General features: G+C 43.6%; 1 protein-coding gene across 1 annotated transcript in view; it reads right to left on the reverse strand.

Moving 5' to 3' along the window:
* PPM1H (protein phosphatase, Mg2+/Mn2+ dependent 1H) overlaps nucleotides 1–24347 on the reverse strand; it is a 287339-nt gene that overhangs the window by 10981 nt on the left and 252011 nt on the right. The window contains exon 9 of the mRNA XM_021670238.2: nucleotides 16236–16387. Coding sequence (XP_021525913.1) covers nucleotides 16236–16387 — 152 coding nt within the window. The remainder of the gene's footprint in view (nucleotides 1–16235; nucleotides 16388–24347) is intronic.

The raw sequence follows: 24347 nt of genomic DNA on the forward strand, positions 1-24347 counted from the left end.
TAATCCTTTGGGTATATACCCAGTAATGGGATTGCTGGGTCAAGTGGTATTTTTAGTTCTAGATCCTTGAGGAATCACCACATTGTCTTCCACAACTAATTTACACTCCCACCAACAGTGTAAAAGTGATCCTATTTCTCCACATCCTCTGCAGCATCTGTTGTTTCTTGACTTTTTAATGATCGCCATTCTAATTGGTGTGAAATGGTATCTCACTGCGGTTTTGATTTGCATTTGTCTAATGACCAGTGATGATTTTTAAAATATGTTTGTTGGCTGCATAAATGTCTCCTTTTGAGAAGTGTCTGTTGATATCCTTTGCCCAGTTCCTGATGGGGTTTTTTTCCTGTAAATTTGTTTAAGTTCTTTGTGGATTCTCGATATTAGCCCTTTGTCTGTCAGATGGGTAGATTGCAAAAATTTTCTCCCATTCTGTAGGTTACCTGTTCACTCTGATAGTTTCTTTTGCCATGCAGAAACTCTTAAATTTAATTAGATCCCATTTGTCTATTTTGGCTTTTGTTGCCATTGCTTTTGGTGTTTTAGTCATGACGTCTTTGCCCATGCCTATGTCCTGAATGGTATTACCTAGGTTTTACCTACATTTAAATCTTCAATCTATCTTGAGTTAATTTTTGTATAAGGTATAAGGAGGGATCTAGTTTCAGCTTCTGCATATGGCTAGCCAGTTTTCCCAACACTATTTATTAAATAGGGAATCCTTTCTCCATTGCTTGTTTTTTGTCAGGTTTTTCAAAGATCAGCTGGTTGTAGGTGTGTGGTGTCATTTCTGAGGCCTCTGTTCTGTTCTATTGGTCTACATATCTGTTTTGGTAGCAGAACCATGCTGTTTTGATTTCTGAAGCTTTGTAGTGTAGTATAGTTTGAAGTCAGGTAGCATGATGCCTCCAGCTTTTGTTTTGTTTTGTTTTTGTTTAGAATTGTCTTAGCTATGCAGGCTTTTTTTTTGGTTCCATATAAAATTTAAGGTGATTTTTTTCCAATTCTATGAAGAAAGTCAATGGTAGCTTAATGCAGTTAGCATTCAATCTATAGATTAATTTGGGCAGTATGGCCATTTTCATGATTATTGATTCTTCCTAACCATGAGCATGGAATGTTTTTCCATTTGTTTGTGTCCTCTCTTACTTCTTTGAGCACTGGTTTGTAGTTCTTGAAGAGTTTCTTTACATCCCTTGTTAGTTGTAGTCCTAGGTATTTAATTCTCTTTGTAGTAATTGTGAATGGGAGTTCAGTCATGATTTGGTTCTCTGTTTGTCTGTTATTGGTGTATAGGAATGCTTATGATTTTTGCACATTGGTTTTGTAGCCTGAGACTTCGCCGAAGTTGCGTATCAGCCTAAGGAGATTTTGGGTTGAGGTGATGGGGTCTTCTGAATATACAATCATGTTGTCTGCAAATAGAGACAATTTGACTTCCTTTTTTCCTAATTGAATAGCCTTTATTTATTTTTCTTGACTGATTGCCCTGGCCAGAACTTCCAATACTATGTTGAACAGGAATGGTAAGAGAGAGCATCCTTGTCTTGTGCCAGTTTTCAAAGGGAATGCTTCCAGTTTTTGCCCATTCAGTATGATATTGGCTGTGGGTTTGTCATAAATAGCTCTTATGATTTTGAGATACATTCCATCAATACCTCGTATTGAGAGTTTTTAGCATGAAGGGCTGTTGAGTTTTGTCGAAGGCCTTCTCTGCATCTGTTGAGATAATCATGTGGTTTTTGACTTTGGTTGTGTTTATGTGATGAATTACATTTATCAATTTATGTGATGAATTACATTATGGATCCCAGGGATGAAGCTGACCTGATCGTGATGGATAAAGTTTTTGATGTGCTGTTGGATTCGGTTTGCCAGTATTTTATTGAGGATTTTCGCATCAATGTTCATCAGGGATACTGGCCTAAAATTTTCTTTTGTAGTTGTGTGTTTGCCAGGTTTTGGTATCAGGATGATGTTGGCCTCATATAATGAGTTAGGGAGGATTCCCTTTTTTTTCTATTGTTTGAAATAGTTTCAGAAGGAATGGTACCAGCACCTCTTTGTACCTCTCGTAGAATTTATCTATGAAACCATCTGGTTCTAGACTTCTTTTGGTTGGTAGGCTATTAATTGCTGCCTCAATTTCAGAACTTGTTATTGGTCTATTCTGGGATTCAACTTCTTCCTGGTTTAGCCTTGGGAGGGTGTAAGTGTTCAGGAATTTATCCATTTCTTCTAGATTTTCTGGTTTATGTGCATAGAGATGTTTATAGTATTGTCTGATGATAGTTTGTATTTCTGTGGGATCGGTGGTGATATCACCTTTATCACTTTTTATTGCATTTATTTGATACTTTTTTCTTCTTTATTAGTCTGGCTAGTGGTCTATTTTGTTGATCTTTAAAAAAAAAAAAAACAGCTCCTGGATTCATTGATTTTTCAAGGGTTTTTGGTGTGTCCATCTCCTTCAGTTCTGCTCTGAACTTAGTTATTTCTTGTCTTCTGCTGGCTTTTGAATTTGTTTGTTCTTGCTTGTCTAGTTCTTTTAATTGTGACGTTAGGGTGTTGATTCTAGATCTTTCCTGCTTTCTCCTGTGGGCGTTTAGTGCTATAAATTTCCCTCTACTCACTGCTTTAAATGTGTTTCAGAGATTCTGGTATGTTGTGTCTTCATTCTTATTGGTTTCAAAGACCATCTATATTTCTGCCTTCATTTTGTTATTTACCTAGTAGTCATTCAGTAGCAGGTTGTTCAGTTTCCATGTAGTTCTGTGGTTTTGAGTGAGTTTCTTAATCCTGAGTTCTAATTTGATTGCACTGTGGTCTAAGAGACTGTTTGTTATGATTTTCATTCGTTTGCATTTGCTGCAGAGTGTTTTATTTTCAATTATGTGGTGGTCAATTTTAGAATAAGTGTGATGTGGTGCTGAGAAGAATGTATATTCTGTGGATTTGGGGTGTAAAATTCTGTAGCTGTCTATTAGGTCTGCTTGGTCCAGAGCTGAGTTCAAGTCTTGGATATCCTTGTTAATTTTCTGTCTTGTTGATCTAATATTGACAGTGGGGTGTTAGTCTCCCACTATTATTGTGTAGGAGTCTAAGTCTCTTTGGAGATAGCTCTAAGAACTTGCTTAGTGAATCTGGGTGGTCCTGCTTATAATCCTAGCACTCTGGGAGGACAAGGCAGGTGGATCACTTGGGCCCAGGAGTTAGACTCCAGCCTAGGCAATATGGTGAACCCTATCTCTACCAAAAAATACAAAAATTAGCTAGGCATGCACCTGTAGTCCCAGCTACTTGGGAGGCTGGGCCTCCAAGGAGCAAGTTGGCTGTGCACTGCAATCTGGGTGACAAAGCAAGACTCTTTCTCAAAAACAAAAAAAAAAAAAGAAGAAAACACCTGAAGCTGGTGATCAGCAGCTTCCTGATAATGTCTCAAGAGATGGGCAAGTGGGCTCAAGCACGCAGACTAGGAGGCAAATGGAGAAGTTTAACTGTCATCTGACCTTCCTCTAGAAACACTTGACAGATAAGGGAAAAACAAATGAGCATGTGCACGACTTCAGTAAGCACTCTGCATACGAAGCCCCTCTCAAGTGCTAGGAGGCCACTGCGCATGCAGACAGCCCGCCCCAAGGGAAGAATTGGGGGAGAAGAAAAACCCCAGAACCATGCCAATGTATAAAACCCCAAGTCAAGGGCTGGAGGAGGCACTTGGATCTCTCAAGTCGACTGCTTGGTCCTCTTCCAAGTGGACTTTACTTCCTTTCGTTCCTGCTCTAAAACTTGCCTCAGTCTCTCACTCTGCCGTTTGTCCCTGGGCTGAATTCCTTCCTCCAGGGCAGCAAGAACTGAGTTGCTGCAGACCTATATGGATTCACTGCAGCTAACCATGTGAGGTTTAACTTCACGCTTCTCCTGTGTGGTAAACCTACCCACCCATTTCCTCCTCCTCATAAAACCTCTGTCTTGTCAGGCGTCTGCTCTCATCCATGTACCCACATGCTTGAGGGTAAGGACAACCCCACACTGAGGGAGAAGTTTAGGAAAGATTCCCTAGGACCTCTTCTTCCTACCCTCTTCCCAGGAGCTAAGATTCCTTCACATGGCTTCTCTCTGCCGGCTTCTCCAATGCATGTCTATCCCTCCTTGACCAAGAGCCGTGTGCACCGACAACTGAAGGGGACTTGTTAGATACTGCACTCGATAGATGACAGTGCAAATGAACTCTAGGACCAGCTTCCTGACATTCCCTCCATGCTACAGAAGACCCAGCACTGCAGTGAAGCTCAGCAACAGCATTTGGGGAAGGTGAGGTCACTTGCAAGAGCTTTCCTCATAGATTCATCAACTCATCAGAACCCCAGGGACCTAGCTCTTGGGAGAAGGCTTTTTGTGTCAGTCCCCGCATTGGGCCAGGCTGGTGGCCATTTCAGAGCTCATTTGCATCCATCTTCAGTGCCACCTTGCCGTATCAAATGCATGAAATCCTTTGCAAGGCTGTTTTACATCAAGACTGGGGCAAGAACAAACAACTTTCTCCGAAGGAAAGGAACTGCTTCTCCTGCTCCCATTTTTTTTTTTTTTTTTTTTTGAGACGGAGTTTCACTCTCGTTACCCAGGCTGGAGTGCAATGGCGCGATCTTGGCTCACCGCAACCTCCGCCTCCTGGGTTCAGGCAATTCTCCTGCCTCAGCCTCCTGAGTAGCTGGGATTACAGGCACGCGCCACCATGCCCAGCTAATTTTTTGTATTAGTAGAGACGGGGTTTCACCATGTTGACCAGGATGGTCTCGATCTCTTGACCTAGTGATCCACCCGCCTCGGCCTCCCAAAGTGCTGGGATTACAGGCTTGAGCCACCGCGCCCGGCCTTTCCTGCTCCCATTTTATTCTCCAATTTCTACGTTACGGCAGGCTCCCTGGGTTGGTAACAGTGAAAGAAAGTGCTTAAGGTGGCACTAAAACAGGAAGGTTTTATTGGTTTTGTTACCGAGGCTGAACACAGGGGCGTTTATGTGCCATCAAAGGAGAAGTGCAGAAAGTGGTGGGAGAAAATTTGAGTCAAAACATACTGTATAAGCGCAATATAGCTAAGAGCGCAGCCAAGAAGAACACGGTACAGCTGAAGACAGCAAATGGGAAGTGGAATCTGTCACACACCAACCGGGACTGTGTGGCCGCCGCGGCCCGGCACTTCTGGAAGCTAAGTGTGGAGCAGTCCTAGTGCTGTTACTGAACGCTAGGCCAGGCTGCAGTTCGAGAACTGTGGAGGAGTTTGAAATGCCCACTCCTAACAAAGAGTCTCCCCAGGAGACATGTTTTGAATTTTGAGAACATTTTTCTTCTCTAGCCGAAGCTTTCAATATTGATCAGCAAAGCTCTGCTGAAAGCAATGGCTGCTGGGCAGGGATCAGACTTGGCAAACTTCACAGGGCTTGGGCTCCGAGAGGGGAGGAGCAGAGAAAGGACAGCAGGGGAGGCATGGAAAACAAAAAGGAAGAGGGACTGAGGAGCGATGGGAAGGCCAAAGCTCTTTTCATAACCACTGATTCTTAAAGTCAGGCGGAAGGAGGCCATAAATCCTCGATTGTCCTCGTGTCCTTGCAGATTCTGTGGCAGTCATTAGTTCTTTTCCCTCCCAGTGGACCAGAAAAAGGGCTCAGGGTGTGAGTGCAGCTTGCCCAGTTTCCAATCCTCACTTTCCCACCATCCAGATGGGTGGCTCTGGAAAAAGTCCTTAGCCTCTTCGAGCCCCTCTTTCCTTACTTGAATAATAATAATAGTGCAGACCTCCAAGGCTTCCGTAGCAGCTGTGGTCTTTCCATATAGCATGCAGCTCGGTGCCTGGCACACCATCAGAGGTCAATAAATGTTAGTTACCACGTTCCTCATTAGATATTAAATGCCTTTCTTTCTCCTCCCCAGGAGTTTTGTCTTAAGTAAGTCATCTACCTCTTACAGTCTGTTTTTTGTATCTGCAGCATCTGAATCAGCACAAGAGTGTCAAAAATAAGTCAGTTTCAGGCTGCAGGCTATCACCATACCTACCTTAAGGTCCTTAATAAATAGTTCTGGTTGGGTGGGAACTTCAATTTGCCATTTGGATGGTACAGACAGGATCTTCTAAGAGGGTGAGTAGTGGCAGGAACTGGGGAATTAATGGCTCCCAAATATTTGCATATAAAAGGCAGCCTCCATCTGCTGACACCGGCAGTAATCCAGTGTGATGGGAACAGGAGGAGGAGTCCTCTTTGCATTCTGAGCAGGCCTCAGAAATTTAAGAGGTAGAAAAGCTCTCCCAGCTTTGGAATGTTGGCAGGGGTCTATGGCAGTGGTGACTGGGCGGGTGGAGAGTCGGGGTGGCTTGGAGATGGCCTTTGTTGTGCCCAGAACTAAGCAATTCATCCTGGGAGGAGGCACACGTCTCAGATTCACTGCTGGGAGCTGGTCCACAGATGCCCCTTGTGTAGCTCTGGAACCAAGTTCTGAAGCAGGTGAAACTGCTCATGCCAGCTTCTGTCACCCATCAGGGTATGGGGACTCCATTCAGGCAGAATACCCTGGGACACCAGAATAATGACGACTGTTGTCTGCAGTGCTGTCACTGGGCTCATTGGGAGTTTGTGTGCTGCCAGCAGACACAAAGCCGCAGACTGGAAGGAGCTCCCCACCCCCAGGAGAGAGAAAGAAGCTCTGCCAGGCTTCATCCAGCTCTATGCACCCTGGCACCGGTTCCCTGGTTTCTTAGGTGGTAGGTTTTTATTTTAGTTCAAATTTCAATACAAGGGGGCATAATAGACTAGACTATTTCCTTCTCAATCCTCCCTGGCAAGCCCTGTAAAATACACTGAGGTGGCCACACAGCTAAGAGGCCACACAGCTCTGCCACAGAAACACAAATGCCTAAACAGGATGGGGCGACCAGCTGGCTGTGTGCTGGTAGAGGCTGCCACAGCCAGGACCTCAGGCTGACTTCTGAATTCCCACAGATCTGAGTGTGCTAAACATTGCAAAAGAAAGAAAATTGCAGATTTTATCTAGTCTTCAAACACCAGATCACTCACTCATGAATTTGTTCTTAAAACCCTACGTGATATGGTGAAAAGTGAGGGGAACCCTTCCTTTTTGCATTTAAGGGATAGTTTTTGAAAACCATATGGCATCCTAGAAATTAGTTCAGCTAACTCATGGAAAGGTTTCATAAAAAGAACCTTTGTATTTTCCCAAAATAAATTTCATGTTATCAGGGTAATGCAAACTAGCATTTAATACTTGTAGTAATGCCTGCTGTCAGTGTTGGTATTTTATTATTACCATTCACTGATTATGATTAATCTTTTCCTTCCAAGACACACAGCTATGTCAGCCAAGGAGAGCGTGGATGTGAAGAGTGACAAAGTGTGGACATCAAGAAGGCTTGCCTCAATAGAGACATACTCTATGGGGTTTATGGTATACTGGTACTTACAGATTCAATTCCGCATAAAAAGCCCCTCAGTGGTCATGGCAGGGAGATGGAGGGTCATTAAGTCCAGATACAAAAAAAAATGAGGTGGGGCCAGGCATGGTGGCTCACACTTGCAATCCCAGCACTTGGGAAGGCCAAGGCAGAGGCAGGAGGATTGCCCGAGACCAGCCTGGGTAACATAGTGAAATTCTTTTTTTTTAAAGAAGTTTCCACAGACGAGGTTTGAACAAATGAAGAACTAGGGCAAAGCTCTGCAGAGTCTTTGCCTGGGCACTGGGAATGTGAATCCATGCGTGTTTCCAAGTTTGGTTAGCTATTCCCTGGCCCCAGTTCCTCTTGGCTTTGCCCACTCCCTTCCCTTTCAGTAATATTAACAGTTTATTCCTTTCTGACAAAATGGTAAGCATCTTCTTTGAGCGTTTACATATTTGCCTCCGTTTTGAATATTCTTCCCAGGAGACCCCCACACTGAACCTCCAGCCTTAGAGAGGGGACAGTCAATTGCAGATATTTTGCATCAGAAAACCCTTTCCAGGTTTGAGTGCCTCCTCCAAATCATGCAGGGTCTTCAGGCCTTAAAAGAGAACCTTATTGGAATCATAAGGAACCAGAGGACTCTGTAGCCCAACCTCCATGACCTGCAGCAGCCTCACTCCAGAATGTTAGCCCAATGCATCTCCTAGGAACGGTCATTTCATGACCCCACAAGAGTCAAAGAAAGAACTGCCAGCTTCCCTACACTTCAGGGCAAACTCCAATAAAAAGAAAAGAAAGAAAGAAAGAGAAATAAAAAACTTACTGCACTCATATTCTGGCTCATCCACAAAGCCGCCTTTTAATTTTCTGGTTCCTTTGTTGAGACAGTTCAAAAGAGCAAAAGGACTTAAGATACACCAGGGTCAGAAAGATCACATCACTCATTTTTACTCCCATCTCTGCCTGAGAGGATGGCGTAAGGGTCAGAACACATTTTTATGCTAATCGCCTCTTCCCTCACAGTACATTCTGGAGGGGGAGATGCTATTTTAAATTCCTTGCTGGGAAGGATGTCAACAGAGGAAGACAATGCTGGCAATTTGTTTAGAATGGCTGTCACTAGGAGGCAAAAGAAAAAGAGAAAAGAAGGAATCTACAGGCAACATAAACAGAAGCCCAACAATCAAACAGCGAAAGCCCCCAGTCCTGCCTGTCTCAAGCCTCATTCCCTGCCTTTTGCTGTCCTGCTTCCTTTCTAAACAAAACTGGGAGATCCTGGTAAGACTCAAAGTACAACAGGCCCACTCAAAACCTCAGATGCAGAAGCACCTTGCCCTTCTCACTGGCTTTGTTCCATTCCCCTTCCTCAGGCTTCCCGCCCTGGGGAGTAGAACTTTCCCTTCTCATTTTGTGTCCAACAAAGGCTGACTTCCTTTGGTCAGTTCCTGCAGGTTTGGACCCAGCAACTCTCCACTGAAAATTAAATAGGCAAACTTGTAGTCTTGGGTTACATATGGAGAGATACGAACTCTCTGGCCAAGGAAGGGCTAATAGAGCCTCTGGAATTATAGTAGGCCTCTTCTCATCACAGAATTTATGACTTGGCAATTTCCACACATATTTCCATTTGGCATGACAAGATTAGAATAGCTCCCAGCTGGGAGGGCACCAGCTCTTGGGACTGAGCTCTCTGTCCATGGGCCTGCCAAGGTGACATCCTAAACTGGGGTGTGAATGTGGTGCCCTCCTACCAAACTGCACACAGATATGTTCAAAGATGTCAAACACATGGAAGAGAACACGTCACATATTCCTAAATTATGAGTTTGATGACAGAAACAGAAAAAATAATCCTAAAGTTTGTATGAACTACAAAAGACCCAGAATAGCCAAAGCAAACCTGAATAAAAAGAACAAAGCTGGAGACATCACATTACCTGACTTTAAAATATACTACAAAGCTCTATTAACCAAAATAACATGGTACTGGCATAAAAACAGACACATAGACCAATGGGACAGAATAAAGAACCCGGAAATAAATCCATGCATTTACAGCCAACTCATGTTCAACAAAGGTACCACGAACATACACTGGGGAAAAGACAGTCTCTTCAGTAAATAGTGCTGGGAAAACTAGATATCCACATGCAGGAAAAAAAAAAAACCAGACCTCTATCTCTCACCATATACAAAAATCAAGTAAAAATGAATTAAAGACTTAAATATAAGACCTGAAACTATGAACCTACTAGAAGAAAACATGAGAGAAATGCTGTAAGACATTGGTCTGAGCAAAGGTTTCTTGGCTAAGACCTAAATTATGAGTCTGAGGCTGGGCACAGTGGCTCACGTTTATTATAGCACTTTGTGAGGCTGAGGTGGGTGGATCACGAGGTCAGGAATTCGAGACCAGCCTGGCCCAACATAGTGAAACCCTGTCTCTACTAAAAAGACAAAAATTAGCTGGGCATGGTGGGGAGCGCCTGTAATCCCAGCTATTCGGGAGACTGAGGCAGGAGAATCATTTGAACCCGGGAGGCAGAGGTTGAAGTGAGCTGAGATTGTGCCACTGGACTCCAGCTTAGGTGACAGGGTGAGATTTGTCTCAAAGAAAAGAAAGAAAACCCTGACTCTTCAGTTCTCTTTTTTAATTCATTTTTTGAGACAGAGTCTCGCTGTCGCCTAGGCTGGAGTGCAGTGGTACCATCTCGGCTCACTGCAACCTCCACCTCCCGCTTCAAGAGATTCTCGTGCCTCAGCCTCTTGAATAGCTGGGATTATAGGCACAACCATGTCTGGCTAATTTTTGTATTTTTAGTATAGAAGGGGTTTCTCCATGTTGGCCAGGCTGGTCTTGAACTCTTGGCCTCAAGTGATCTGCCTGCCTCGACCTCCCAAAGTGCAGGGATTATAGGTGTAAGCCACTGCACCCAGCTCAGTTCTGTCTTTTCAAATATATTTTTTTTCTTATTTTTAGAGAGGAAGTCTTGCTATGTTGTCCAGGCTGGTCATGAACTGAAGCTTAAGCCGTCTTCCTGCCTCAGCGTCGAGAGTCACTCAGATTACAGACACGCACCATCGCACCTGTCTCCACAACATAACTGTCTAATCTGCAGCCTGATAGTCCATTTCTTGCCAATAAACTTGCTCCCCTCACAACTTTCCCTTTCATTCATTCATCTTCTGATACAGGATTCTTTCTATTGCTTTGGTCTGCCATCTTCCCTGAAAGGCATACTGAAATAATTTTTTCATTCCCATCCTGTTTGTTCCAAAGAGATCCTTGCAAACCCTGCCTCCATAGGCAACAGTTCTCATGGACCCCAGGAGCCTGCTCTGACCTGGCACGTGCACACTGCACACAGGTTACCACTCCTTGGCATACAGATTTGTCACCCCGGAGAAAGGCTGGTAAGCAAGACCAAGCCAGCTTAGACACAGAAAAAAAGTGCTGAGTGCCTTTTAATGCGTAACTGGCATCTGGCTTTGCAAAGCTTTATAAAAATAATCATAGTGGAGAAAAACACATTCAAATAAAAGAATAATTATAGTGCCATCAAATCCTCCACACCTGAGCTCAATTACATCAAACAATTCTAGGAGGAGACAGCTGGTCTACCTTCACGTTTCCTGACTTTCTGTTGTGAAATATAGGAGACGTAACAGTAACAACAAACCCGTCTATTAGTGCTTATTATCTATCAGGCACTTCACCTAATAATATATGTGTATGAGGTTAATACTACTGGAATCTCCATTTTGCACATGAAGAATCAAAGTCAGAAGAGTTAAGAAATTTTCCAAATGTCATAAGGCTAGAAGGGGAAGAGCCAAAATTCAACTCGGGAAGTCTAACTATAGATTATAGGCTCTTAACCCCTAGACTACCCTGCCTCTCGTATTTCACATGCAAACAGATGTATATACCATTTATAGTTTAAAAATAACAGAAACAACAATATACCTGCCATCTACCTGAAAGAACAGAATATTAGCAGTAAATATCTTAGAAAGCCAACAGGCCTCAAGCCTATACTCCCCTAGGTACCTGCCTCTTCTCCTCTCAAAGTAACCATTATCTTGAATTTTGGGCTAGTTCTCTTGGTGTTTGTTATAGTTTTAATGTCTATATCGCTAAATAATATATTGGTAATTTTCACTTCATGTGAATAGAATCATAATGTATGTATTCCTCTATGGCTTATTAAACTCAACATTATGTTTTTGAGGTTCTTCTCAATTAATGAGCACAGCTTTGGCTCACTTTGGGGGTGAGGGAGGTACTATAAATTATCCGATGTTTTGTTTACCCATCCCACCATTTGACATGCAAGTTACTTAAAGTTTCTGTAATAAAAACAATTCTGGGCAGGGCAGGGTGGCTCATGCCTGTATTGGGAGGCCGAGGCAGGTGGATCACAAGGTCAGGAAATCGAGACCATCGTGGCCAACATGGTGAAACCTCGTCTCTACTAAAAATACAAAAATTAGCCGGGCATGGTGTTATGTGCCTGTAATCCCAGCTACTCAGGAAGCTGAGGCAGGAGAATCACTTAAACCCGCGAGTCGGAGGTTGCAGTGAGCCAGGATTGTACCACTGTACTCCAGCCTGGGTGACACAGTGAGATTCCATTTCAAGAAAAACCAAAAAAACAAATCTGTGTATATCTTCTTGCATGATTGATGGTGCAAGAGCTCTTCCAGGGAAGGTGGTTCTCGAATTTTAGCAGCATCAGAATTACCTGGATGGTTTGTTACAACACAAATGATTGATTGGTCCTAGCATTGAAGTTTTGATTTGATTGATCTGGGGTGGGGCCTGAAAATCTGCAATTTTCTCTTTTTAAAAAATTTTATAAAAAATCTATGTAAGTAGAGACAGGATCTTGCTATGTTGTCCAGGTTCATCTGGAACTCTCAGGCTCAAGTGATCCTCCTGCTTCAGCCTCCCCAAGTGTTAGGATTACAGGTGAGACCCACCATGCCCAGCCAAAATTTGCATTTTTAACAAGTTTTCAGATGCTGCAGATGCCATGCAGCTCAAAGGATCATGCTTTTCAAAACCACCACTGCAGGGTACAGACCTAAGAGTGGAACTGTTGGGCTCCATAAAAACACCATTGGCATTTTGGTTATAATTGTACTGATTCTATGGATCAATTCAGGTAGACAGCTCCACTCCTTAGAGCCTTTAAGTTTTAAGAATTCTTTTGTGTACGTTTATGCAAAGAATATAGGCCAGACTATCCAAGTAACACAAGTCAGCCCTTAGAACCTTACTCTGAGAAATATCTTTCTCTGTGGTTAAGGGTCTCTTTCTTTTCTTCTTTTTCTGTTGTCAGAAGTCAGGATCTTGTGGCCAGAGATTCCCTGTGACACAGGGAGATGCTTTGGATAAAGTTAGCTCAAGGCATGGAGGGATAATAGGTCATTTCTGGGAGGTCAGAGGTGAGTGGAGTCTCACGTATGCTTAGTTCATTAAATTAGAAAAAAAGGCTAAAAACTCAGCCTTTACAGTTTTGATATGTATTATTATTCAGGCCCAGGTACTTTCTAATTTTCATTATAATTTCTTCCTTTGATTTATAAGTTGTTTAGAAATTTGGTTTTTATTCCATTTGAGTTTCCTTTTCTTTAATAAATTAGCAGGTACTCTTTTTATTATTTTTTCTTGGCTATTTAAACTTGCTTACTTAAAGCCTAAAGTTAAACACCATTAATGTCTCAAAAGAACCACAGCATATGTTAGCTGAGTAACATCCTTCCCTTGACAATTTGTATGCTATTTTTATGCAATATTTTAGTTCTATCATTTTTAACTTCACACGAGACATTCTTATTTTATATAGTCAATGTATATTTAAATATACCCACATGTTTACTAATGCCTTAGCTTAATAATCCATTTTACTTCTCAGGTATTTCCTCTGGGATCATTTCCTTTTCTTATCTGAGCACATCCTATAGAAATTTCTTCAGAAGAGGTTAGTTGGCAGTAATATCAGTTGTTTTGCCTGAAAATTTGTTTATTTCATCCTTATTATTGATAGTTTTACTACATCTAAAATTTTTAGATTGACAGTTATTTTTTTCTTAGCTAACTGAAGATAGAATCCCACCGCTAGAACCGTTTGCTTTTGAAAGTTGACTGTCAGTCTAAACGTCTTTTTTTTTTTTTTTTTGACAGAGTCTTGTTCTGTCACACAGCCTGGAGTGCAGTGGTGTGATCTTGGCTCACTGGAACCTCCGCCTCCTGAATTCAAGCGATTCTTCTGTCTCAGACTCCTGATTAACTGGGACTACAGGCACACACCACCACACCCGGCTAATTTTTGTATTTTTAGTAGAGATGGGGTTTCGCCATATTGGCCAGGCTGGTCTCGAACTCCTGACCTTTGGTGATCCACCCACCTTGGCCTCCCAAAGTGCTAGGATTACAGGCTTGAGCCACTGCGCCCGGCTTTTTTTTTTCCTGGCTGCTTTTAATATCTTTTTGGGAGGCCAGGGGGTTAAAGTTCTTCAGTTTCTTTCTCTTTTATATTGAGACAGAGTCTCACTCTGTCACCCAGGCTAGAGTGCAGTGGTGTGATCTTGACTCACTGCAACTTCTGCCTCCTGGGTTCAAGCAATTCTCATGCCTCAGCCTCTTGAGTAGCTGGAATTACACACATGCACCACCATGCCAGGCTAATTTTTGGTATCTTTAGTAGAGATGGAGGTTTCGCCATGTTGGCTAGGCTGGTCTTGAACTCCTGATCTCAGGTGATCCGCCTGCCTTAACCTCCCAAAGTGCTGGGATTACAGGCATGAGCCGCATTTGGCTGTTCTTCAGTTTCACTGTTTTATTTCTTCTTCCAGAGATTTGTAGGGCTTTCTGAATCTTATGTTTACTATTGTCAAAAAATTCTGGAACTTTCCATCTTCTATAGTTTATCCTTTTGGAATTCTATTAGAGCACCTTAGGCCATCTTTTTAGTCTCTTAACTTCATTTCGCATTTTCTTTTCTCTTTGTCTAAGCCATAGAATGGATTATTATTTGATCAATTTTCTAGTTTACCAGTGTTCTCTTCAACTAGTTCTAATACGTTTGTCAATTTTTAATTCCTGTTTTTATATTTTTCAACTCTAGAATTCCATTTTGTTTAGTCTTTTTTTTTTTTTTGTGAGATGGAGTGTCGCACTGTCACTCAGGTTGGAGTGCAGTGACATGATCTCGGCTCACTGCAACCTCTGCCTCTCGGGTTCAAGCAATTCTCCTGCCTCAGCCTCCCAAGTAGCTGGGACTACACGCACGCCCCACCATGCCCAGCTAATTTTTTGTATTTTTAGTAGAGATGGGGTTTCACTGTGTTGGCCAGGATGGTCTCGATCTCCTGATGTCGTGATCCACCTGCCTCGGCCTCCCAAAGTACTGGGATTACAGGTGTGAACCACCGCACCCGGCCGTTCAGTCAACCTCTGCCTCCCAGGCTCAAGCAATCCTCCCACCTCAGCCTCTCGAGTAGTTGGAACTACAAGCATGCACCACCATGCTCAGCTAATTTTTGTAAAGACAGGATTTCACCATCTTGCCCACGCCTGTCTTGAACTCGTGTGCTCAAGTTATCCTCCTGCCTTAGTCTCCCAAAGTGCTGACCCACCATGCTTGGCTCAAAAGAAAGTTTCAGAAGCATGTTAAAATATTTATATTTTTGTTAGCTTTTCTTTGTTTGTGCTTTGAGACCGAGTCTTGCTCTGTCACCCAGGCTGGAGTGCAGTGGTGTGATCTTGGCTCACTGCAACCTCTGCCTCCTGGGTTTAAACAATTCTCATGCCTCAGCCTCTCAAGTAGCTGAGACTACAGGCACACATCACCATGCCCAGCTAAAAATAATTATATTTTTGACCGCTAAATCCAATAAAGAAGTATTTGCAGATTCAGTTCTGATGTCTCTGTTATTCCTGCTGGCTTTTACTCATGGTGGCTTGTGTTCTAGTTAAAGCTGCCTTTCTTGAGAGGTGGTTTCTGTTTATTTTTGAGAGTCTTCTAAGGATGTTTAGGTTATTTACACTGCCACTAGACTGTAAGAAATACTTAGATCTTTCTCTCCTTACCAAATATTTCTCAAAAGAAACAGTTCTCCAATGGATGACTATCAATGGTGGGGTGCATTTGCCATCACTCTCATTAACAGGATCAAAAACTGGATCATTTCTACATTAGAGGATATGAAGTAAAAATGTGAGAAAGATATGCTGCTGAAATGCCTAAACACTCAAATTTTTTACCACTTATATCTAGGTTCAACTTAAAAAGGATTTTATTTGGCAGAGAAAGTACCTTTTTTTTTTATTTTTTCAAGACGGAGTCTTGCTCTGTCACCCAGTGCATTGGCACGATCTCGGCTTACTGCAACCTCTGCTTCCTGGGTTCAGGCGATTCTTCTGCCTCTACCTCCCGAGTAACTGGGATTCTGGGTGCCCACTAACACACCTGGTTAATTTCTGTATTTTTAGTAGAGATGGGGTTTCACCATATTGGCTAGGCTGGTCTCAAACTCCTGACCTCAGGTAATCAGCCCACCTGACCTCTGAAAGTGGTGAGATTACAGGCTTGAGCCACCACGCCCAGCCAGAAAGTACCTCTTATAAGAAAGGTAATCCCTTCTACAGTTTGGTTACTGTACCATCCATATCAGCCTCTAAGTCAAGAATTATGAAAATTACATGATTATTAATTATTTCAGGCATGTCATGCAAGAATGCTTGAGGAACAGCCCTACAATTGTAGAAATGCGCAAACCTGTGAGGATCATCCGGATCACAGTTAGGAAGAAACTGAGTGATTGCTTCAGCTACTTCTTCATTTGATAAAACGTCCCAGAGTCCATCAGTGGCCAGGATGAGCACATCATCCGCTCCATGCTCATATTTTGAAAGATCGTAGATTCTTACCTGAAAAAATCAGGAAAACTACAACTTAAGAAATTGGAAGCATATTATTCTCGTAATAAATCGACTTCTGATTCCCCTTCCCTTTTCCTGCCCAGCCTAGTGGTTTTCAGATGTGCACTGTAGGGTACTTGATTATACAGCGAGCTTTGTGGCCAGGGATAGTCTCCCTTGGAGGTTTGCTATATAAACGCATGGGGCCTAATACACAATTGTGAATGAGCCTAAGAGGTAGGCTTAGTAACTGACACAGAAGAAATTAATTGAAAATGTAATGCCTGAGGTATAGTCAGAATAATGATTTACAAGTGGATTCTGTGCTAGCCAGAAGATCAGCAATGGGCTTGTTTGTGGTCTTCCTTTGTGCATTCATTCAGCAAACATTTATTAAGGGCCTACCCTGTGCCAAGTGCTATAAATGAAAAGTTAAATATCTGATTTTTCTGCTTCAGAGGAGCTCTCAGTCTGTGGGAGAGATAAAGCCAATTCAGGATTCTTAGTAGTTGCTCTACATGTATTTGTCTAGGAGTAAAGAGATACTCTATTTAATGCACTCATTTGAAACCTTTCTTGCATTACCCGCTCTGAGGCCCAAGGAGCCAACTCCTCTCATGTCAGGGTGAGGCTCTGACACTACCTTCACGTTTGAGGAACCTCAACTCAGGCTCACAGAGGACACATGCTCACTCCGAACCTCTGAAATATGTCTTTGTCTTGACAAACTTTAAGTCCTTGCTCATGGCTAGTACCTTGAATGACTTGGATACTTCAACACCCACCTAAGTGCTTGAAAGAGAACAAGGCAGTCTAGACAAAACTAGTAATAAAAATCAAGCCTCACTTGGGCTAGGCCACAATTCTACGTCCTTCTTCCAGGTGGGTGGGGAGGGATAAGGAAGTGTGTAGAGGAGCTTGAGGTTTCTCTACTATTCCCTCCTAATTTGGCAGAATCAACCCTACCTACACCACCTCATGAACTGAGAACAAAAGCAAGTCAAATTAATCAGTCTCCTTCAGCCCTTCTCATTACTCTATTTTCTTTCTTTCTTTCTTACTTTTTTTTTTTTTTTTTTAATCAAGACAGAGTCTCTCACTCTGTTGCCCAGGCTGGAGTGCAGTGGCACCATCTTGGATCACTGCAACCTCCCGAGTTCAAGCGATTCTCTCACCTCAACCTCCAAAGTAGCTGGGATTACAGGCACGTGCCACTATGCCCAGCTAATTTTTGTATTTTTAGTAGAGATGGGGTTTCGCCATGTTGGCCAGGCTGGTCTGGAACCCCTGGCCTCAAGTGATCCACCTGCCTGGGCCTCCCAAAGTGCTGGGAGTACAAGTGTAAGCCACCATGACCAGCCCATTGCTCTATTTACTAAAAGCAAGTCAGGGCACGTGACCCATGGCACAGCCATTGTTATGTCACCTCAGATCTAGAGACAATCATACCACCTCAGCCTAGAGCTAAATATGTTTAGCTCTTTGAAAGCCAAGCAACCTTTGTTTTAGAAAGGTTTGCCCAGGCTAGGGATGCCCTGCCATGGGGCAGTCCTGTGGGCTGACAGGCTTTCCAGCAGCAGAACACAACAAAATGCCTACCCACAGAGCCCTGGGTGAATGAGCGCAAATGAAAAGCAGCCACCAGGCGCCAGGCCTCTGTGGCCTGTGAACAAGAAGGTAACAATTAGCTAATGGCCCAGCACATGAGCCGCTCTCAAGGGAAGAACACTCAGGGGTATACTGCACTGGCATTTAACATCTTCTTTTCAAAAGGCATGTTCTCTTAAGGCTAAACTTACTTCCAGAGAAGGCACTGAGCCTTTTAAGCCAAATTAAAGAAAACGGAAAAACTTCAGTTTCCACCAGACCAGAAAGTCTCAAATGTCAGAATTCTGTCCTCAGGCCACTAACAAATGTGGTCCAATTTTCATTCTATCAGAAACAACCAACCCTTCTATGCTTTATTTTCTACAGTTCCTGGGTGTGTTAGAGCAGAGCTTCTCAAATACTAATGTGCACAGAAATCAGCTAGGCATCCTGCTAAAATCCAGATTACAATTCAGTTCTGGGTGGGCTTGAGAATTGTGGTACAACTTCCTTCCAGGTGACACCAGTGCTGGAGGTTCACAGGCCGAACCTTGAGTAGAAAGACCATAGAGGATGCCTACTGGGCCAGATTTGTAAACAAGGGAATCAAAGCCTCAGTGGACTTTATGATGTCTGTGGAGACTGTTCATTACAGTAGGCTATTGACAGAACTGTCAATGTCACCCTGGGCTCCTAGCTTCAAGTACTGGCTCACTGTGTTGTTACTTTCAGTATACAATAACTTTGCTTGAGAGAGACTGCTAATAGGAGGCCAAGGCAGGAGGATCATTTGAGGCCAGGAGATCGTGACCAGCCTAGGCAACATAGTGAGACACTGTCTCTACAAAAATGGAAAAAATCATAGTAAGACCCTGGGCGTGATGGTGTGTGCATGTGGTCCCAGCTACTTGGGAGGCTGAGGCAGGAGAATTGCTTGAGCCCAGGAGTTTGAGGTTGCAGTGAGCCATGATTGTGCCATTGCACTGCAGCCTGGGTGACAGAGTGAGACCCAGTCTTTAAAAAAAAAAAAAAGTGTGGGGTGGGGATTGATTCCTGGCTTCTTACTGGGTTATATCTACAATAAATTTTTGTGATAACTTGAACTCTATATGATAGACAATATTAAGTAATAAGAGGTGGTGAAATGTGGATGTCTGGTTGCCCAATCTTATGCTTGTAGCTAAACAGGAGATTCCACTTGCCTTGCAGCTTCTTCTAAAAGAGAGGTTTCAGGTCTGCAGATAACATCCATTTAATTTCAGAATCTGCCCTATGAGTAGGGTGCCCCACCCTCTTCAAAATGCTTCCTGCTCACCCAAGAAAAGTGACAGGTTGAGTTATTCAAGCTGAAGTTGTCTTGTCCACACTCAAATGGAAATCTGGTCAACAGAATGGGTGCGGGTTGATACATACACATGTTATAAAATGCTTCTCTTCAATTCCATCAGTGAACGTAATCTTTCCCTAATTCTACTGTTCACATTTCTATGCTTGGCTCCCTAATGTAGTTTAATTAGCAGTATGAAAATCCTTTTCAAGACCATTCTTTATGTAATTTTTATGAAAATAATAAATAAAGCTGATCACAACCCTGGTCTGTGAAGCACTCCCCAATTAACATCTTTTGAGGTTTTGACAACTACCCTCTGTTTCCTGCCCTTTAGCCAATTTCCAAAAAAACTTTGCTAACTTTCCACTTACAACTCGTGTCTTACACATTAACCTGTGATGCAGAACATTTTGCAAAAATGTTTTCAGAAGAATTGGACTGCTGTGCAAGTCATCCCACTGTGTGCTCATCTTCCCCAGCAACAAAGGCTTCAAAGGATTCCACTGGGCTCCGGAGTCCTGACCTTCCCTCCCTGAAGCTGTAGTTGGCCTTACTCAATCAGACCAAACTCACATCCTCAAAGTTCCCCTGTTCAATTCCTTAAATAGCTTCTTAACATTCCTGGAAGCCTCACATCAAACTAAAGGGCTCTGAAGCTCCCCAGAACTCAGACATCTAGAAGAGTCTTTGCGGCTCTGGAGGGACAGGTGTGCAACAGAAACACCTTTGTTTAAAGTGGGACTGGGGAACATGGTCAGGCCTTCTAATGGCTCCTTCCCGGGTTCCCATCTGCCAAGAAAGGGAGAGAAAAGCCAGACGAATCCTTGAGATTCTTGCAGTTTCTCAGAGCAATATAATCTGAGCAGCTGAGAAATGGGACCTGTGTGGACCTGCCTTTCTGCTGCCTTCAGTATGCTTTTATTGCATACTTGCTGTGTGCCAACTAGTTTTCCAGGCACTGGGGACACAGTGAACAAAACTGACAAAGCCTCTCACAACTTCTAAACTAGTAGATGAGACAGACACACAAATAAATTACATTGTCAGAAGAGGACAGCTGTTCTGAAGAAAAATCCAGCTTGGTAAGAAAAAGAGAGAGAGTCACTTTAGAAGATGTGGTCTTGGTGGGTCTCTCTGGGAAGCCACCATCTGAGCCAGTCAACTTCCCATGGGTCCCTTCTTTCATCTCCCCATCCTTCCTTTGGGTTCCTGTTACTCAGTGTTAGACTGGTGGTGAAGAAGGAGGGCTGGGAAAGGCGGGTGCCACTCTCTCTTGCCAAAGCAATCCTGAGGAGGATCAAAGAGAAGCCAGGATCTTTTCCCTGGTCCTCTTCAGGCACAATCCTTTCACACCATTAATATAACATTTACTGATATGCTGCACTGTGAGTAAACATTTGTCTATCAGTTTTGTTTGAAACTGTCATCATCAGGCCGGGTGCAGTGGCTCACACCTGTAATCCCAGCACTTTTGGAGGCCGAGGTAGGCAGATCACCTGAGGTCAGGAGTTCAAGATCAGCCTGGTCAACGTGGCAAAACCCCACCTCTACTGAAAATAAAAAAAATTAGCAGGGCGTAATGGTGGGCACCTGTAATCCCAGCTACTCAGGAGGCTGAGGCAGGTGAATTGCTTGAACCCAGGAGGCAGAGTGACCTGAGATCATGCCACTGCACTCCAGCCTGGGCAACAAGAGCAAAACTCCACCTCAAAAAAAAAAAAAAAAAAAAAGGAAACTGTAGTCATCCATTTATGGCCCTGTCCTGACACTAGACTATAAGTACCATGAGGCTTGGGACTGTTTTATTCTTCTTTGCATCTTCAATGCCCAACCTAACACCCGGTTCACTGAATGAATAATGGTTGAAACTGACTGCCCCACAGAGATGAAGCTCTGCGGCTCCTCCTTTAGGTACAGAGAGTGATACATAGCATCTGACCTGCCCTGGAAGACTGACAAGGCTGATTCCGTCTCAGCAGAATCTGAACCTAGAACATGGCAGAATATGATTGCTTTTGCCAGAGCAACCAGGTGAAGAACAAAAAGTGAATGTGTTCCATCCCCTCGTGAGGCTTCTGAAGTTTTCCTTATGATCTGATCCCAACAAAGGAGAGTGGCCACTGACAGACAGCATGCTGGTCCTGCAACACCGCTGGCAGCTTTGTTACCGGTCTTTCTGGGCCCACTTTTCTGTCTCTTCTGCAAGATTCGTTATTCTCAAACCTAAATGTGTTTAGAATCACTTGGAGTGCTACTTAACCAAATTAAGATTCAAAGATCTGACCTTTAAAAGTCTGATTGTACAGATCTGAGCTGCATACTTCAACAACAACCCCAGGTAATCCTGATCCAAATGGTGGGGGAATCTCACCTTGAAAAACTGTAACAGATGATAAACTCCTTTAGGGGTAAAGCCCGTCTTATCCTATCTGTTTCTGTGCCCAGAAGAGAGCACTGTGCCTAGAACTCAATACATAACCAGAGAAAGCATTTCCTTATTGGGTATTTACTCCTGTCCAGCTTACAACAAACACCCACGGAATTAGTCATCTTATTGTCCCACCAAAATTCAACTTCTGAAGGCCCAGAAATCCCAATTTGTATTTCCTTGTGGGTCTAGCAGTATCTTCTATAGTGTAAACCACAGTAGGTCTCCAGGACATACTTGCTGACAAAGAGCAAAGAGTGGAAGAAGGGAGGAAGAAACAAGGTACACATACAAGATCCTTTCAGAAGACTCCCTAATCTCATGGGGATCCAACAGATTCAGCTTGTTAACTGTGACACTTCCAAATAGTCAAGAAAATGTAATGTGCTGATAGGTAACGCAAGTGGCAAACGCTTTCCTTTTCTTCCTTTGTTTTCAGTAGAGCTGCCAACACACACTCAGTCAGGGGAGCAGGAATAAGTCTGGGGGCAAACAGGAACCCTGACTAATGTGCTCTGATGAGCCAAGTGCTGACTGCTCTCACAGAGCCCTCGGCTTCAGAGCACTTAGAGCTGTCCTTAATGTCATCACTGGGCACTTATTTTACACAGGAGTCTGTGACAAGCAACTCTTTAACGCAGCACCTCCACTTACTGCTCGGCTGCAGGCTGCTGTTTCAGCGTTTGTGTGATACGCACTCCCATCTTTGCCCGATTACTGATGGCATTTCGGTGGCATGTTAGAAGGGCTCATACCACTATGAGCTAACGCTGGCTTCTTCTTTTAAAAAGAATCCATCCATTCTTCCATTTGCCAAATCTCTGCCACTTCTCTAGGATGCCCTTACAGCTTTTATGTCTTGATCAGTTCAGCAGATTCTCCAAACCTGTTTTCCCCTTTTAAGTACTCAATGTAGGACAATGAACTGCAGCTCAGGCCTGGCTTTGTGGAAGAGAAAGAGGCTTGCCCTTGTTATCAGAAGCCTTGCCTCAGGTCTCTGCTTCTAACAAGCTTTGTGACTTGAGAAGAGCCACCCTTTTCTTTATTTTTTCTGGAGACAGGGTCTTGCTGTGTCACCCAGGCTGGAGTGCTGTGCACTGCATCCTCAACTTCCCACGCTCAAGCAACCCTCCCATCTCAGCCTCCCAAGTAGCTGGGACTATAGGCGCATACCACCTGTACTTCGTTACTTTTTGTAGAGACAAGTTTCATCATGTTTATCAGACTGGTCTCAAACTCCTGAATTCAAGAGATCTACCCGCCTCGGCCTCCCAAAGTGCTGGAATTACACGTAACGCACCATTGCACCTGGCCTAGCACTCAATTTTCCTAACTCTGAAATAATTTCTTTAAAAACTGAAAAACACAAGGAAAAGGAAATATTATAACAACTGCTCTACTTCTCTCACAAAGCTGTAATTAAGATCAAATAATGTGGAAGGGAACTGCCAATTCAAATTCTTTCGTGGCACTGATCTCAGGGCAACACCACCTCAGTATCAGCTAGTTGGTAGAAGGAAAGGATTAAGATGGGCTCAGGGGAGCTGGGATTCAATTCCTAAAGTCTCATTTAAAACAGCCATGATTGGAGCTCTCTCTCTCTCTCTTTTTTTTTTTTTTTTAAAGATGGAGTCTTACTCTGTCGCCAGGCTGGAGTGCAGTGGCACAATCTCGGCTCACGGCAACCTCCGCCTCCCAGGTTCAAGCAATTCCCCTGCCTCAGCCTCCCAAGTAGCTGAAACTACAGGCATGCACCATCATGCCCGGCTAATTTTTTGTATTTTAGTAGAGACGGTGTTTCACCATGTTGGCCAGGATGGTCTTGATCTCTTGACCTTGTGATCAACCGGCCTCGGCCTCCCGAAGTGCTGGGATTACAGGCGTGAGCCACTGTGCTCGGCGATTGGAGCTCTCAATAGCGTTTCCTGGGAGAAACAGCCAAAGGTGGTTCCCAAGGTAAAGGCCGCCAATTGTTGGTGGGAAATAAAGAAATGAAATCTCGTCCCCTCCACTTCATGTGTCCAACTCAACACTCCACCTATAGACCTTTGAATGACACTTATAACCAGAAGAAAATAAAATGCCAACACACTTCCTGCAGTCCTATAAACCAAGCAGATCATTTCAAGATTGGCATTCCAGCAGGCCACCAAGACTACACCCAAATTCTCCATAGTATTCTACCTGCCTTCCTTGATGTCATGGAACAAACACTGAATCTGGTGGCAGAAGATCTGGGTCCAAAACCCACCACTGCTTATTAGACAAAATCATTTTATGCATTCCGTTTCAAAGCTTATAGACCATCTGCTGGGGATACCAAAGTTAAGGGGGGTACCGATTCCTTGGATGGACGAGGTGGACATCGTATGCCTTACACGAAGAGGAAGCTGCGGGGGCCAAAGCCTGGGGATGTGAGAAAGGGCTGGGGTGTTTGGGCAGCTTTACCTCGCTTGGTTTGGCTACAGTACTGGATGTCCCCTGGGGAGTGGGGAGGGTGAGGCTGGGCTTCTCAAATCTTCCCTGCTTCTTTTTGTGAAATCAGAGGTTAGGCCTAGGTGGGCACTGGGGCTGCTTATGGCACCAACATCCTCCGAATCTCGTCACAGGATCAGTTAGGCCTT

Source organism: Aotus nancymaae, unplaced genomic scaffold (assembly GCF_030222135.1).
Source record: "Aotus nancymaae isolate 86718 unplaced genomic scaffold, 86718_ANA_hifiasm-v0.15.2.pri h1tg000016l, whole genome shotgun sequence".
Taxonomy (NCBI): domain Eukaryota; kingdom Metazoa; phylum Chordata; class Mammalia; order Primates; family Aotidae; genus Aotus; species Aotus nancymaae.